We start from the raw sequence: 18,620 nt of genomic DNA on the forward strand, positions 1-18,620 counted from the left end.
AACCTCTCCCCCTTTGGAAACAAGGGATACACCATAGTTCTCAGAGAGCTGAACTATGAGAGGACATAAGAAATAAACTGAAAGAGGTAACTTATAGCCCAGGCTACTATCTATATGACTATAATAATATACCTACAGAAAAGGTCAAGTAAAATTGCTATCGACTGAACCACACAGAATCAAAAAAAGAGAACTACAAAAGTAAATGCTCCCGCAGCATTAGGTGGGGAAAGTTAGCCAAAGGAATTTGAGTCTTCTGACCTTAAGGGTGAGAGCATTGCTTCTGTGGAGATGGCTATAGGCAAAGTTATCCCTATCAAAGCCTGATGCCAGTAAACACTGATTTTACACTCTACCTGTCTAACCCCCTTGTTCTGATTCCATGGTCACTAAATGACCTTCTGACTATGATTCTGTTTCATGTGTAATTATATCCAAAGGAAGAGAATGTGCTGATCAAGCACCTACATGTTTAACCTATGAGATGGCAACTCCTTGTTATAAATTAATAAATTGGATTATCACGGGAAAGAATGTGCTAATTTATGTATTTATTTGAGACAGGGTCTTGCTCTGTTGCCCAGGCTGGAGTGCCATAGCTCAATCATAGCTCACTGCAGCCTCAAACTCTTGAGCTCAAGGGATCCTCCTGCTTCAGTCTCCTGAGTAGCTGAGACTACAGGCATGTGCCACCATGCCCAGCTAATTTTTTTTATTTTTTGTAGAGATGGGGTCTCACCATGTTGCCCAGACTAAGAATATGCTTAAATTTATAAGACTAAGTATTCAAGTGTTAGGAAAGCCATTTAAGTTTACTGGTTAAAGACATGGGCTTTGGAATCACAGAAATACAAGTTTAAATCTTAGTTCTGCCACCTGCTGGCTGTGCAATCGCAGCTATAAAATGAGGGTAGTATCTGTCTTGGGGATTAATAGTGTTAAACAGGATAATGCATGCAAAGTACTTAGCACAGTGTTTGGCACATAGTAGGTGTCCAGTAAATAGTTGTTGAATAAACAAAATGAATATACTTGATCAATAAATGGTTATTATTTAAAATTTGGAATTTAAATGAGCTCAGTTCATGCATGCCTTCTTCTAAAAGACAGATCCAACCTTAGGGCGCTGGGCAAAAATCAGAGTTTTGGACTTAACTAACTTGAAGACCAGACTCTTCCAGACTTTGATAATTTTCCACCATTCTGTAAGAGGCCTTTTGAGAAAAAGACTGAGAATCTTGTTTTTCCTGGTTTTAATACTCTGGGTAGTAGGACTATGAGTAACTGTTTTCCTTTCTATTGTTTTAAATTGTCTATAATACAAAAAAGTCCTTTTTATTACCTAAGTAATTTTTTTTAATTACCACAAAAATTTGGAAAAAGAAAAGATAAATAATAAAGAATAAATAAAGGAAAGCTGGAAATAAGGTTTGGCACTAAAATGCACTGCAGTAAGGTGCCACAGATTTGCTAACGGTATCAAGGAAATTCATCCCTATATTTTCTATCAGACTTCTAAAAAAAAAAAAAACAAAATCGATGAGCATCACAGCATCTATAAGATAAAAATAAGGTAAGGGCCCATAAGAAGCACAGCCATTCTTATTAGTAAACCAGGAGAGAAATTCTTCCCACAGGTATTCATTAAAGTGTTTCTTCTTTAAGTGAGCCACTGGCAAAATGTCAGAACACAAAGTCTAAAATGTAAACTCTGGACCAATTCAAGGGCACTGTTGTTTCTGAATTACAGAAACAAAACAAAGTAAAACCCGAACCTCCTCTGAAGTTGATTTCTTCCATAAAATCGTCACATAACACAAACTGTGGAAATGGTGTTAGATGTATTTGATATATGACACACTTTTCCTCAAAATAACGTATCAACATGAAATACCTAAAGACAGTGCAAAAGAAAATAAATAAAACCTGAAAAAAAAGTTTTTTCAGACCTTTTTTTGACCAAATGCAAAGAATATATTAATAACTCCTTCTTTTTTTTTTTTTTTTTTGAGACAGGGTCTTGCTCTGTCACCCAGGCTAGAGTGCAGTGGCACGATCATGGCTCACTGAAGCTTCAACTTCCCAGGCTCAGCCTCCTGAGTAGCTGGGACTACAGTCTCGTGCCACCACGCCCAGTTTATTTTTTTGTAGACATGGGGTTTTGCCATGTTGCCCAAGCTTGTCGCAAACTCCTGGACTCAAGTGATCCATTCGCCTCAAAAGTGCTGGGATTACAGGTATGAGCCATTGTGCCCAGCCTTATTAAAACTTCTTAGTGGTAGATGAACAAAATAACCTTCTTTACTAGAATTAACTGAGAGCTCACATTACTTGTTTACTTTAAATTACAAAATAGTTTAAAAACAGAAGGCAGAAATGTCACTCTTATAGGATCAATTCCATATTTTGGAAGAAATACGTAAGTTAGGATTTATATTTTCTAACATAAAATATAGTCTAGATCTTACCAGTTGATTCCATTTTCTTACTAACTGCTTCTGGGTATTCATCTAAGAAGAAATCTGGTTGCAAAGGATGACCTGAAAAATTGACCCCAAACCATTAGGTTAATGTAACTACAACATAGTAAGATTTTAACATCTGTTTAGTAAACATATCTGTTTCATTAAAAATCATTCTGGTGCAACAGAAAAGGCCTCCGTGAAAACTGCGAATGACCTGATCTTCATTCAATTAATTTTCTCATAATTCAGTTATCCTCCTCTCCTCTGATAAATTTTATCTTCAAGATTTAATCCCCAAAAGATCACCTGTTCTGTAAAGCCTTTACCTGCTCTCCCAGGAACCTTTGCCCTTCTCATCCTACACTGCTCTTCTGGCCCACATTCTTCCAAAGTGCTCAAGACTCATTTCTTACCTGCCCTCCTAAGAGCAGAGGGCCCCTTCTTAAGAAGGACTTTCTTCTCAGCATTAGTGCATTTGGGTCTCTTCTCTCTCTCCCTCTTCCTCTCACTCCATCATCATGAAAACTAAGCTATCCTATTCCATCCATTCCACTGGGTTATTATTATTATTATTGACACAGGGTCTCACTGTCACCCAGGCTGGAGTGCAGTGGCACGATCTTGGCTCACTGCAACCTCCACCTCGTGGGATCCAGTGATCCTCCTCCCTCAGCCTCCCAAGTAACTGGGACCACAGGTGCAAGCCACCATATCCAGCTAATATTTATTTATTTATTTATTTATTGAGATGGAGTCTCGCTCTGTCACCCAGGCTTGAGTACAGTGGCACAATCTCGGCTCATTGCACCCTCTGCCTCCCAGGTTCAAGGAATCCTCCTGCCTCAGCTTCCCAAGTAGCTGGGATTACAGGTGCCCACCACCAGGCCTGGCTAATTTTTGTATTTCTAGTAGAGACAGAGTTTCCCCATATTGGTCAGGCTGGTCTCGAACTCCTGACCTCAGGATATCCACCCACCTCGGTTTCCCAATGTGCTGGGATTATGGGCATGAGCCATGGCACCCGACCACTCATTTTTATTTTTTATAGACAGAGGGTTTTGCCATGTTGCCCAGTATGGTCTTGAACTCTTTGGCTCAAGTGATCTGCCGGCCTTGGCCTCCCAAAGCGCTGGGATTACAGGTATGAGCCACTGCACACAGCCTCCGCTGGGTCTTATTTTCAGCTAATGGTTGTGGTTAGCAAATAGGCTAACTGTTTTAATTACACTGATAACTCCAAGACACGTGCACACTAGAAGATTTAAAGGCCACAAAGCCTTCAAAACTATAGTACAGTGAGATGTTAACAATCTCAATTGCTCTCTTTTTCTTTTCCTTTCTTTTCCTTTTTTTTCTTTTCTTTTCTTTTCTTTTTTTTTTTTTTTTTGAGATGGGGTCTTGCTGTTTTGCCCAGGCTGGTCTCAAACTTCTGGGCTCAAATGAGCCTCCTGCCTCAGTCTCCTGTCTCTCTCTCTCTTTTTCAGAAGTTTAAGCAAACTTCTGGAGGGCAGGAATGAATTCATCTTTGTTGTATCCTAATATCATAGTATCTGGTCATACTAAGTTCTCAATACTTGATAGGATTTTTAATTTAAATAAAATTTTAAAACTTGTGCACAATTACACTGTGTCTTTAAAACCTAAAGTAGGCCGGGCGCGGTGGCTCAAGCCTGTAATCCCAGCACTTTGGGAGGCCGAGATGGGCGGATCACGAGGTCAGGAGTTCGAGACCATCCTGGCTAACACGGTGAAACCCCGTCTCTACTAAAAAATACAAAAAACTAGCCGGGCGAGGTGGCGGGCGCCTGTAGTCCCGGCTACTCGGGAGGCTGAGGCAGGAGAATGGCGTAAAAACCCGGGAGGCAGAGCTTGCAGTGAGCTGAGATCCGGCCACTGCACTCCAGCCTGGGCGACACAGCGAGACTCCGTCTCAAAAAAATAAATAAATAAATAAAAAATAAAACCTAAAGTAATAATTATATTCCTGGGTACCAGGACCCAGAAGACCCGAATCTAGTCAGGTTCTGCCGCCTATTAGCCATCTGCTCTTAGGCAAAGGCTCAATCTCTCTGAGCCTGTTTTTCCACTTGTAAATATTAACTACCAAATATTCTGAGTGTACTATATGCTGGGCACTGTGCCAAAAACATACGTTATCACATTTAGTCTTTACAAAAATCTTGTATGAAATGTATCGTTCTCTTAAGTTTACCAATATGGACATTAAGGCTGAGACAGACAAACTGGGTGACATGCTCAAAGCTGCATAGCAGTGAGCAGCAGAGCTGCAATATGAACCTGGCTTGTCTTCTCCCAAATTCCATGTTCTTAATCACTAAGCATTACTTCCCTTACAGAATTGTTATGCAGGCTAAATAGATAATGCATATAAGAGTGCTTTATAAAACTATAATCTGCTATTTAATTCAGTTGGAACTGCAGAGATGAGCAGGGATGATACAAATATAAACATGGTTTGTGTCATTTCGAAGCTCAGCTTAATGAATAATATTTAAAATATACTTTACCATAAATTAAATTTACTTCTATATATGGCTATATTAGAATACATCATATTCTATATGGTAAAAATCCATTATTATCATTATCATCCACGATTTCAGAGAGAGAGAGTTACTTAAAAAGAGGGCTTTCTGGAAGCTTCTTCTTTACTACACCATGCCCACTCATCTACACCATCTGTCATTAAGCTACTCTAAGAGACTGCACTTAAGAGACAAATATTTACAGAGTCCACAATCATAAATTATTTTAAACAAAAAAATTCATGACTGGGCCAGGTGCAGTGGCTCACACCTGTAATCCTAACACTTTAGGAGGCCAAGGCAGGCAGATCACTTGAGCTCAGGAGTTCAAGACCAGCCTGGGCAACATGGTGAAATCCCACATCTACAAATATAAAAATTAACCAGGTGTGGTGGCACATGCCTATAGTCCCAGCTACTCAAGAGGCTGTGGTGGAAGGATTGCTTGAGCCTAGGAGGTGGAGGTTGCAGTAAGCTGAGATCGTGCCACTACACTCCAGCCAGGGTGACAGAGTGAGACCCTTTCTCAAATAAATAAATAACCCACTACTGTACCATCTGTCACCACGTATTCTTGAACAAAATCTTTACTCTGTGATTTTAAGACCAACTTTAAAAAATAATTTTCATTTCTTATTTCGAGATTTGGAAGTGGCTAGTAGCTGATCTGACTTTCTGTGCTTATATATATCACTTCAAAAGCCCTCAACTCACCTCTATTTTTTATTCATCTTTTTTTTTTAAGTTGTGTTGGTATGGGTTTTTTTCCTTCATTGGGAAGACAGCTTTTAAAATAACATATTCATTTTACGATCACACAAACACAAAAAACAGATGTGTTCATGGCAGAAAATATGGAAAAACATATTGTTACTTTTAAAAACTATACAAGCATTACCTGGTTTAATTGCATAGATGTCAAAATTTTGTATTCCTTCTGCTTTTAAGATATTTTCATCAATGACGAAGTTGCCAGTAAAACTTTTTGGCTTTTGGAAAATGGAATATGCTGCATCTGCAATGATATCCACTTTTCTACACTGGCTTTCGATACCAGGTCCTCCCAGCATCTCCGTAGCAGCAGTGTGTATGGCTGTAGAGAAAACACACACACACGTACACTTGTAACTCCAAATCAAATAATAAAACTATGGAAGTAACAAGCACTACCCTTCACAATTATCAAGGCTAATTCTTTCATTTCTCAGATGATGAAAACAAGGTCCAGACTGCTTAAGGGATTTGCCAAATTTTTTTGCTTTTTGTTTTTGTTTTTGTTTTGGAGACAGTCTTGCTGTGTCGCCCAGACAGGAGTGCAATGGCGTGATCTCCGCTCACCGCAACCTCCACCTCCTGGGTTCAAGCAATTGAACCCAGCCTTCCGAGTAGCTGGGATTACAGGCGTGCGCCACCACGCCCAGGAAATTTTTTGTATTTTTAGTAGAAACGGGGTTTCACCATGTTGGCCAGGCTGGTCTCAAACTCCTGACCTCGTGATCCATCCACCTCGGCCTCCCAAAGTGCTGGGATGACAGGCGTGAGCCACTGAGCCCGGCCCCAGAATTTGCCAAATGTTCCACAGAGAGAACTGGGTAGAAAACACATGTTCCTTACTCTGTGCAACCCTGCCTTATACTACAGACTAAACCAGAAGACTCACAATAAAATTCAATGAACTTTCTGATTTAGAATGCTCAAGAATTTCATGTCTTTTAAAGGAATAACTGAAGAGACCTCTAATAGCTTCCAATTGATTCTCTTGATAACAGCTAAGAGATTACTGCCTGAAAACAGACAGTACCACCAGTCTTAATACCCAAAATTTCCTTTCACATAAACATATGGAATGCATATGAGGCTTAAAACATCAGCACTGCCTGTGATGACTCCTTCTCTGGGAAGAGAGCTTATTTCCCCTCTTTAACACCTGTCAGCCACCACCAACCACATGCACACATTCTTGTGGGAATTCACTGAACCAACAATGCCACTGATTATAAAGTGCACCATTATGTTAGGGACCACTAAGGAAACAAAAAAGCTGCCAATTAAATTATGATATATCATTCATTGTAAGATACAGACTGGTATCAGAGATGTACAAATATAATACATGGGCATCTCAGCATCAATGAAAATGGTATAAACTCTTTCACCTAGTCAGTGAATAGGTTCCTTGAAAAACACTCAATAAATATTGCTTGGATTTCTGGGGGGGTCCTTTTTAAATTCAGACAACTCTGTTCTGTAGAAAATATTAGAAAATAGCCAGGTGCGGTGGCTCATGCCTGTAATCCCAGCACTGTGGGAGGCCAAGGTGGATGGATCACTTGAGGTCAGGAGTTCGGGACAAGCCTGGTCAACATGGTGAAACCCCATCTCTACTAAAAATACAAAAATTAGCCAGGCGTGGTGGCGAGTGCCTGTAGTCCCAGCTACTTGGGAGGCAGAGGTAGGAGGATCGCTTGAATCTGAGAGCCAGAGGTTGTAATGGGCTGAAATTACTCCAGTGTACTCCAGCCTGGGTGACAGAGTGAGACTCCGTCTCAGGAAAAAAAAAAAAAAAAAGGAAATAAAGAGAAGTAAAAGGAAAAATTGCTTAATTAATTATAATTTCCCTATCTAGGGATACCTGCTGTTAATATTTGCATATAATTTTTACTATGTTAGCTGTACTTTTAAAAATTATGTGTCTTATATGAAGTAACTTGAAACTCTACAATTAACAGTACATTATTAATTACACATTGTCAACAGTAACATCTCAATTTGCTTACATATATCCTAGTTTACATCAAACAAGAAAAGTCTATTTATTTATTTATTTTCCAACATAATTCATAGGTTCACAGAAAGTCAATTTATTTAAATGTACTTAGGTTTGTGAGTTTCTAGTACTTTAGATAAAACTTATTTCCATACATTGTTAAAATACAATTTTAAATTATTATATGCTAGAGTAACTTACATATTTTGGTCTATAAGATGAAATGTCTGTAGCTTTTAAGGGCCATTGGCCCTTTTGCATTCACTCAACAAATAGTTATTAAGCACTTACTATATATAAGTCAGGCACTATTCTAGATATTAAGGACACAGATGTTGACAAAACGGACATAAGGCATCTACCTTCGTGGAACTTACATCCCTTTTTTTTAATGTTCAATTAATTTAGGGAATTTCTTGAAAGCATTGAGTTAGAAGACACTTTTCTACTTCATAACTAAAAATCATTTACTAGGAATAATTTTTTTTTTTTTCCCCCCGAGATAGGGTCTCATACTGGCACCCAGGCCAAAGGTAGTGGTGAGATCATGGCTCTCAGCAGCCTTGATCTCCTGGGCTCTCAAACTATCCTCCTACCTCACCCTCCCACCACATCCAGTTTTTTTATTTATTTTTTTTTTTTTGAGACGGAGTCTGGCTCTGTTAGCCAGGCTGGAGTGCAGTGGCGCGATCTCGGCTCACCGCAAGCTCCGCCTCCCCCGTTCACGCCATTCTCCTGCCTCAGCCTCCAGAGCAGCTGGGACTACAAGCGCCCGCCACCACGCCTGGCTAATTTTTTGTATTTTTAGTAGAGACGGGGTTTCACCGTGTTAGCCAGGATGGTCTCAATTTCCTGACCTCGTGATCCACTGGCTTCAGCCTCCCAAAGTGCTGGGATTACAGGCGTGAGCCACTGCGCCCGGCTTTTTTTTTTTTTTTTTTTTTTTTTTTTCTTTGTAGAAATGGGTCTTGCTATGTTTCCCAGGCTGGTCTCCAACTGGTGGGCTCAAGCCATCCTCCTGCCTCGGCCTCCCAAAGTGTTGGGATTACAGGTGTGAGCCACCATGTCCAGCCCTAGAAATAATTTTTTTCCGTAACCAACAGATCAAGAGCAAGAGCTCTGGTCTCACTCTTGAACTGATCCTTTATTAATTAAAAAAAAAAAAAAAAATAGCAGCTGGATGTGGTGGCTAGAGCCTATAATTCCAGATATTCTGGAGGCTGAGGCAGGAAGATTGCTTGAGTCTAGGAGTTTGAGGCTGCAGTGAGCTATGACTGTGCCACTGCATTCCAGCCTGGGTGACAGAGTGAGACCCCATCTGCTTATCAAAAAAACACAAAAATTAAAAATGAATAAACTAAAATAAAAAATAGCACCTGCCATTCATTAAGTATACCCTGTGCCAGGCATGCTATTACCTATTTTACATACATTATCTTACTTAATTCTTAGAACCCTGAGGTAGGTCCTGTTGTTATTCCCATTTTATAGATAGGAGTGCTCAAGCACAGAGAAGTTAAGTAACTTGCCCAAGGTCACAGAAGGTAAAATTCAAACACCCAGCAGCCTGACTTGAGAGCCAGGCTCTCATCCATGATGCAACTAAATGGGTCATACCTTGTTAATCAAAGTTCTTGGAGTTCAGTTATCATCTCACTCTCGAAAACTGTAGAACTTTCCTGCACATAATTGAGTATAATCTATTTTGAAACGATATGCATACATGCACACTCCTAGTCTCCATGTAAACGACATCAGTTGCACAAGAATCCTTAAAAATTCTAAATTAGAAGTCTAATAAAAATATGTCACATGTAAGTATATACATGCTATGTGTGTATGTCTATAGAATAAGAAATGTTCCTCCAACCTATCATTACTTTAACAATCTTTCTAGGAAAGATACAAAGAAGGTACAACTAGACACTCAAAAATCAAGAAGTGGGCCATTGAGTATTTCTCAACACAGATTTTGGAATGCCAACAAGCTAACCCAACAGGTTAGAAAAAACTGATAACGATAAAAACAGGTTAACAGTAGGATAAATCAAATGAAATTCACTGATGATTTCTGGGAAAGAAAATAAGCAAGATTTATAATGAAAGCAGATAAACCATGGATCACAAGAGTCACAACATCAACCCTAAAACTTAAGTCTTATTAAGAGATAACTGAAGAGACATCTAATAGCTTCCAATTGATTCTCCTGATAACAGCTAAGAGATTACTGCCTGAAAACAGACAGTACCAACAGTCTTAAGACCAATCAAAGATTTCCTTTCACATAAATATATGGAGTGCATATGAGGCTTAAAACATCAGCACTGCCCATGATGACTCCTTCTCTGGGAAGAGAGCTTATTTCCCCTCTTTAACACCTGTCAGCCACCACCACACATATCCACATACTCGTGTGTGTATCCACTGAACCAGTGATGCCACCGATTATACAGCACACCATTACCTTAGGGATCACTAAGGAAAGAAAAAAGCTGCCAATTAAACTATGATATATCATCCATTGTAAGATACAGACAGATATTAGAGATATACAAATACAAAGCATGGGGATGTCAGAATCAATGAAAATGTATAAACTGTTTAACCTAGTCAGTGAACAGGTCCCTTGAAAAACAGAGAAACTAGTTTTGATTTCTAGCACCAGACAGGGAGGAGGTGAGGCACCACCTTGTCGCCTCACCCTCCTTGGTTAGCTGAGTTCACAAATCTATTTGCAATATAGTCCAGGTGACAGAGGTCTGCAGCTGCTCTGTGATACTTCTGCGGCCTTCCTCTCTGCAGCCATTACCAAATCAGTAGCTGCCATACCCAGACTCCCCACCCCAAGCCCAAATCAAATCCACCCAAAAGTGGACTTTCCTGCTTCTACTACACTTGTCCAGACCAGTCACAAGGTAAGAAGAGTACGCATTGTGAATAGCAGCCATCATCCCTCTCTCCTTCTCCACCCTCCATTTCAGCAAGAACCATGAAACAGGTCTTATAAAAAGAAAAAAATTACAATTCTCAAGGTGACCTAGTTGGAAGCCTGAAATTCCATGTTGTGAAACAACTAGAGGCCGGCCCTCTGATCCTTTCTCTGGATGTGCTGAATTCAGCAGGGTGAAAGTGCTAAACCCAGGAGGAGCAATGAAGTCAGTGTTGTTGAGAAGAGCACGCAGCTGAAAAGCCAAGCGGCAGACCAGGACACTGCTGTGATTGAGGATAATATATGTTACACTGTACTCACTCCGTTAAGCACAATAAATCTCTTTTTTCTTGAAAGGCAATAATGTTGGGAGATTACTTCTGGTTCCAGCTGACATAAAGAGAGTCACTCTACGCTGTCATCTAAGATGAGGAGATGCGTGTTTTCCTTTAAATAGAGGCCTCACAAACAGCCAAGAGCCTGGCCACCCTCTCAAGTCCATTTTCACCCCTCCATTTTCATTGCCTCACTCATGAATAATGTAATATTCTAGCTAGCTTTCCTGCCTCTTCTCTCTATAATCTTGCAAGCCATCCTATATTCAGATGCCAGATTAAACTTCCTAAACCTCATCAACAACCATATTACTTCAGTGCTACTATTTTCCCTAGTTTATTATTAATCTTCTGCTTTTAAGTCTTCAGTGGCTCTCCACTGAATATAGGTTACAACTCAAGCTCCTAAACTTGGCAGACAAGACCATCCATCTCATCCATCTTCCCCACACCCTCACACTCACCCAACATTCCAGTCAACCTGCACAACTTGAGTTGCTCAAGTTCAGTAGGAAATAACAAGCCCACACCCTATCATACATACACCAGCCTTGTAGTTCCACCGCACAGACAGTATTTTCCCAAACTGCAATCTTTGCATGCATCGCTCCCTCTGCTGAGAAATGTCTTTCCCAGTTCTCCTTTCTGAAACATTCCAACATCCCCTTGAGATCTCTTTTCAATTGTTTACCTACTTTTGAAAATCTACCTCTCTGATCATTTATCCTGAGCTACTATGTCTCAAAAGCACCCTGTAGGCCAGGCACGGTGGATCACACCTGTAATCCCAGCACTTTGAGAGGCCGAGGAGGGTGGATCACTTGAGGTCAGGAGTTCCAGAGCACCCTCGCCAATGTGGTAAAACCCCTGTCTGTACTAAAAAAAAAAAAAAATACAAAAATTAGCTGGGCGTGGTGGTGCGTGCCTGTAGTCCCACCTACTTGGGAGGCTGAGGCAGGAGAATCACTTGAACTCAGGAGTCAGAGGTTTCAGTGAGCCAAGATGGCGCCACTGCATTCCAGCCTGGGTGACAGAGCAAGATTCTGTCTCAAAAAATAAAAAATAAAAAACAATACCCAGTACATAATTCATCATACCATGCACCACAAGGAACATGACTGTAAATTGGATTTAGTGTGTCATCAAGTCTAGCACCAAGTAACATCACTGGCTCCAAGATGTCTAGTAAACCTTCTAAAATGAATATCTTGAAGCTAAAGCAAAGATCTCAGCAATGAGCTGATTTTTCCTGCTGATCCTGATAATGCCCTCTATATTCCCTGATACAGAACATTCTGCCTGTTATATAAGCTTTGTCCACAATATTTTGGAGCCAGGCAGAAGGTAATCATATTGCACATTCATTCACTCATTTACTCACTCATCAAATATTTATTGAATGTCATCAAATATTTATCTACAATGACTACAATAAAACGAACAAAGCAAACACTGTCCCTATCCTCAAGAAGTTTTCATTCTAGTAAAGAAGACATTAAATAACCATAATCATAAATTAATAATTACAAATGCTGTAAGTGATGTGAAGATGTACAGACTACTAAACCCGATGATCAGTCCCATTTTGTAAGAACTATCAGCATAATCTGACACAATTGATCACTCCCTATATTAGTCTGTTCTCGCATTACTATAAAGAAATACCTAGGCTGGGCACGGCTGTAATCCCAGCACTTTGGGAGGCCGAGGTGGGTGGATCACTTGAGGTCAGGAGTTCAAGACCAGCCTAGCCAACATGGTGAAACCCCATCTCTACTAATAATACAAAAAACTTAGCCAGGTGTGGTGGCGCACGCCTGTAATCCCAGCTACTCGGGAGGCTGAGGCAGGAGAATCACCTGAACCTGGGAGGCAGAGGTTGCAGTGAGCTGAGATCGAGCCACTGCGCTCCAGTCCAGCCTGGGCAACAGAGTAAGACTCCGTCTCAAAAAAAAAAAAAGAAAAAGAAAAAAAAAGAAATACCTGAGACTGGGTAATTTTTTTTTTTTTTTTTTTTTTTTTTTGAGACGGAGTCTCGCTCTGTCGCCCAGGCTGGAGTGCAGTGGCCGGATCTCAGCTCACTGCAAGCTCCGCCTCCCGGGTTCACGCCATTCTCCTGCGTCAGCCTCCCGAGTAGCTGGGACTACAGGCGCCTGCCACCTCGCCCGGCTAAGTTTTTTTTTTTGTATTTTTAGTAGAGACGGGGTTTCACTGTGTTAGCCAGGATGGTCTCGATCTCCTGACCTCGTGATCCGCCCGTCTCGGCCTCCCAAAGTGCTGGGATTACAGGCTTGAGCCACCTCGCCCGGCCAAGACTGGGTAATTTTTAAAAGAGGTTTAAGTGGCTCACAGTTCTGCATGCTGTACAAGCATGGCTCCAACATCACTTGGCTTCTGGGGAGGCCTTGGGGAGCTTGTACTCATGGCGGAAGGTGAAGAAGGAGCAGGCACATCACATGGCTAAAGGAGGAACAAGAGAGCGAGGGGGTGTGCTACATACTTTTAAAAACCAGATAAGAACTTGCTCACTATGGTGAGGGCAGTACCAAGGAGGATGGTGCTAAACCGTTCATGAGAAAGCTGTCCCCATGATCCAATCAGCTCCCACCAGACCCCACCTCCAACACTGGGGATGACATTTTGACATGAGATTTAGGTGGAGACAACATCCAAACTGTATCACTCCCCATTCTCCTTGGAACAGTTTCTTCAGCCAGCTTTCATCTCCTCTGGGTTTCTTCCTACTTTACTCTCCTATGTGGGTCTTCCTCTTCTTGCCAACCTTTCAATGTTGAAATGGGCAATGGTCCTTTCTCTTCTTCTCACTGCCTAGATGGTATCATGTAGTTTTGTGGCTTTTAATGCCTTCTATATGTTGATAACCCACAGATTTTTATCTCCAGCCTGGACCACTCTCCTGACCCCTATTCACAAGCCCTGCTGTCTAATGACTGTCCCCGCTTGGGTGTTCAAACACAACACCCCACACTGAATTCCTAAGCTTGCCCTCCATCTGCTCTACGTGCAGCTTTCTCCATCTCAATTCCTGAGATGGAGATAGTCTCCACCGTCCTAGTAACTCAAGCCAGAAATCTTTATTTTTTTAATTTAATTTTTTTTTTTTTTTGAGTTGGAGTCTCACTCTCTCACCCAGGCTGGAGTGCACTGGCGTGATCTCAGCTCACTGTAACCTCCACCTCCCAGGTTCAAGCAATTCTCCTGCCTCAGCCTCCTGAGTGGATGGGACTACAGGCACGCATCACTAAGCCAGGCTAATTTTTTGTATTTTTAGTAGAGATGAGGTTTCACCATGTTGGCCAGGCTGGTCTTGAACTCTTGACCTCAGGTGATTCATCCACCTGGGCCTCCCCAAAGTGCTGGGATTACAGATGTGAGCCACCGCACCTGGCTATTTTCCAGAAATCTTGGAGTCACCCTTGACTCTTTCTCTCACGTCCCAAAGGCAATCCATCAGCAGATATTGTTGGTTCTACCTTGAAAATATATCAGAATCTGGCCACTCTCCACCACCTTTACTGCTGTCATCCTGGTCACAGCCACCAAAATCTGTGCCTCACTTCCTGCAATAGCCTCCCAACTGTTCCCCCCTTTGCCTCTCAAGAATCTAGGCTTGGCTGAGCACGGTGGTTGACGCCTGTAATCCCAGCACTTTGGGAGGTTGAAACGGGTGGATCACGAGGTCAGGAGATCGAGACCATCTTGGCTAACACGGTGAAACCCCATCTCTACTAAAAATACAAAAAATTAGCCGGGCGAGGTGGCCAGCACCTGTAGTCCCAGCTACTCGGGAGGCTGAGGCAGGAGAATGGCGTGAACCCAGTAGGCAGAGCTTGCAGTGAGCCGAGATCATGCCACTGTACTCCAGCCTGGGTGACTGAGTGAGACTCCGTCTCAAAAAAAAAAAAAAAAAAAGGAATCAAGGCTCATCAGAACAGCCAGAGAGGTTTTTTAAACATTTAGGTTTGATCAGGTCCCTTCTCTGCTTGAAATCCTGAAACAGCTCCTCATTTCACCCAGAGTAATCTAAGACCAAGTCTTGGCAAGGGCCTATAACATCTGACCCCCATTTCCTTATGGACATCATCTCATTTTCTACTCCTCTCCCCTCACTCTGGCGACACTGGTCTTCTCCCTGCTCTTGCATCATGCCAGTCATACTAGTCCACAGGACCTATCCACTGCTGCTTCCTCTGCCTTGCAGGTTTTCCCTCAGATAAGCTTTGGCTAACCGTATTACCCCTAAGACTAACCATATGCTCAAATGTCAAAGTCTATGCTCAAATGTCACCTTCTCAGAAAGGCCAAACCTACCTTCCCTGGTGGTCTGATAGTTAGGGCTTGGCACTCTCAGAAAGACCAAACATCTCTTTTCTTTCTTTTTCTTTGAGACAGGGTTTCACTCTGTTGCCCAGGCTGAAGTGCAGTGGTACGATCATGGCTCACTGCAGCCTTGAACTCCTAAGGCTCAGGTGATCCTCCTGCCTCAGCCCCCTGAGTAGTTGGGACGACAGGCACACACCACCACACCCTGCTACTTTTTGTAAAGACGGAGTTCTGCCATGTTGCTCAGGTTGGTCTCGAACTCCTGGGCTCCAGCGATCGGTCTGCTTTGGCCTCCCAAAGCGTTGGGATTACAAGCAGGAGCCACTGCTCCTGGCCTAATGCCAAACCCTTCTACCCTATTTAAATTACCACCTTCCTTCCTCAATGGCTGAGACTCCAATCCCCCTTCCTTTGTTCTATTTTTCATAACATGTTACCTTCTAGCATACTATATACTTTGCCATTTATCATGTTGTCTGTTGTATCTCTCCCAATTAGACTGTAAGTTCCATAAGGACAGAGATTGTTATCTCTTTTGATCTCTGATGTATCTTCAGCAAACAGAACACAGCTTGGCACAAAATAAGGGTCCAATGAATGTTTATTGTATGAATAAAATTTAAAATTCTTAAGAGTCAAAGAAGGCTTTTTCTGACTTTGTTACCCCAGGATCCCAAAGACCTACAGGTGCGGAAATAAAGGAAAGTGGGGGGAGGACAAAGTACAAGTGGTGGTAACAAACTCTTAAATCTCCCATACTAAATGGTAAACTCTTTGAGAGTAGGGATTGTGTCACATTCATCTTAGTACCCACGTGGCCTTGCCTTGCACCAAGTAGACAGTTAATAAATTATCTGTCAAATGCGTAACAAGTGAATAGTGCAGAGAACTGTGCCTGGCATGTAAGAATGAACGTTTCGGAAATGAACGAATGTAAAGTGAGAAGTCAGCTGCGCACAGTGGCTCATGCCTGTAATCCCCGTACTTTTGGAGGCTGAGACGGGCAGATCTCCTAAGCTCAGGACTTTAAGATCAGCCTGGCCAACATGGTGAAACCCTATCTCTACTAAAAATACAAAAATTAGCTGGGCGTGGTGGCGTGCGCCTGAAATCCCAGCTACTTGGGAGGCTGTGGCCTGAGAATCGCTTGAACCCGGGAGGCAGAGGTTGCAGTGAGCCAAGATCGCGCCACTGCACTGCAGCCTGGGCAACAGAGCGAGACTGTCTCAAAAATAAAAAAAGAGAAAGTGACAAGTAATATAAGGGAGGTACAAAGAGGGAAAATAATGTGTTAGAACTTTGTTACCTAAGAGACTTCCCTTTCTAACTATACTTCCTAACTCTCTATATCAACTTTCATGACAACAATGATGTGAGGGAGGGTGATTGAGATAGGGTGAGAAAAGGCAAAGAAGTTGAAAAAGAGAGACACGATAAACTGTGAGCTTTTAATTTTTTTGGCTGTGACCCATAATAGGTAACATTTTCATATATGACACTTATATATGAAACAAAAGCTTATGAAACAATACTGACCCTTCCTCTGTGCAATGCACTCTAATATTTTCTATTCGATTCCACTAGAAATAATAATAATAAAAAAAAACACAACAAAACAACTCTGGCTGCTACTCACTAAATCAATTTCACAATCCACTAAATTGATTTCATGCCTCACTAAATTGATTTCATGACTCACCAATGAGTCTTGACATACAGTTTGAGAAATATTGAAGAAGTGCCTTTTTCACTCTCTTTTTCCCCACTGCGAAAAACATCACTCTTCTGAAAATCTTAAAAGAATTATCTGCTACAGAAACATAAAGGAAACAAAGAAGCAATAAAACATGGTTTTGGTCCCACAGTGGGGACCAGGAAAGAAAGGAGTGTTGGCCAAATTGCAGAAGAAAGGAATTTAACCAAATTGATTCCTGGACTACTTAGAAGAAAAAGATGGTGATTGGAAAACTGGCTGCAACCCTCAAATATTCCTAAGAGTTACCTCGGCAGCATGCCCCAGTACTCGGTAAATTCTCACCCATAACCCCTTGTTTCCCCTCATCTACACCACAGGCCATAGAATTTTCAGTACTGCTTGGAGCTGGGGAACTCCCTTTATCTAGTACATAGCAGACAGGAAGCAACAATGAAAAGAAATCCTTCATTTATTCCTAAACTAGAACTCTGGATATGTTTCACACAGCTATATGTGGCAGTTCAGTTCAAGAGCACCACCAGGGCTTTAATAATACTTTGCATAAATGCTGGATTAAATATGCTTTTAAAACCTAACTTCTACCAACCTAGACATACACTAGGTAAAAAGGCCAAAGAAGTATCCCCAGTACCCATGTCTACTGCATGATAACCATCCAATCAATAGTTGTTGGATGATGAATGAATAAACAAAATAATGCCAGAAGAAAGAAGAATGGAAATAATATACTAATATAAGGGTCCTTAGAGGATACAGAAAGACGTTAAATGATACGACTGGGAGAATCAGGAAAATCTGGAATGACAGAAATCCTGTAAGATAAACAACCTGGTTTTTCAAGAAATAAGTGGCAAGAAAAAAAAATGAGTGTAACTGCTTTAGATTAAAAACACTTGAGACTGGCCGGGCGCGGTGGCTCACGCCTGTAATCCCAGCACTTTGGGAGGCTGAGGCAGGTGGATCACGAGGTCAGGAGATCAAGACCATCCTGGCTAATAATGTGAAATGCTGTCTCTATTAAAAATACAAAAAATTAGCCGGGCGTGGTGGCAGGCGCCTGTAGTCCCAGCTACTTGGGAGGCTGAGGAAGGAGAATGGCATGAACCCGAGAGGCGGAGCTTGCAGTGAGCTGAGATCCGGCCACTGCACTCCAGACTGAGTGACAGAGCAAGACTCCATCTCAAAAAAAAAAAAAAAAAACAAAAAAAAAAAAACTTGAGACTTATCAAACAAATGCAATGTATGGAACAATTTAGATCCTGATGTAAATAAACCAACTGCAAAGAAAACATTTATGAGACCCTTGAGGGAATTTGAACACTGACTAGATATTAGATGGTATTAAGGTATGTTTGTTAGCTATGATAATAATTTTGCCTTTTTAAAGAGCCCTAATCATTTAAAAATGCATATTGAAGTATATACAGATGAAATGATGCTATGATTGAGATCTGCTTAAAAATAATGCGGTGAGGGCCAGGCACAGTGGCTCACACCTGTAATCCCAGCACTTTGG

General features: G+C 41.5%; 1 protein-coding gene and 1 long non-coding RNA gene across 2 annotated transcripts in view; both read right to left on the reverse strand.

Annotated features, from left to right (window-relative positions):
- The window catches only part of HSDL2 (hydroxysteroid dehydrogenase like 2), an 82,511-nt gene that overhangs the window by 27,206 nt on the left and 36,685 nt on the right, over window positions 1-18,620 (reverse strand). Inside the window, 2 exon segments of the mRNA NM_001199126.2 lie at window positions 2,469-2,540; window positions 5,910-6,104. Of these exon segments, the coding sequence (NP_001186055.1) occupies window positions 2,469-2,540; window positions 5,910-6,104 (267 nt within the window).
- Window positions 3,788-4,987, reverse strand: LOC144335160 (uncharacterized). Its single transcript, XR_013405647.1, has 2 exons — window positions 4,430-4,987; window positions 3,788-4,105 (listed from the first exon to the last, which is right to left on the reverse strand). It is a non-coding gene; the product is annotated as an uncharacterized LOC144335160 (long non-coding RNA).

This window comes from Macaca mulatta, chromosome 15 (genome assembly GCF_049350105.2).
Source record: "Macaca mulatta isolate MMU2019108-1 chromosome 15, T2T-MMU8v2.0, whole genome shotgun sequence".
NCBI classification, from domain to species: Eukaryota; Metazoa; Chordata; class Mammalia; order Primates; family Cercopithecidae; genus Macaca; species Macaca mulatta.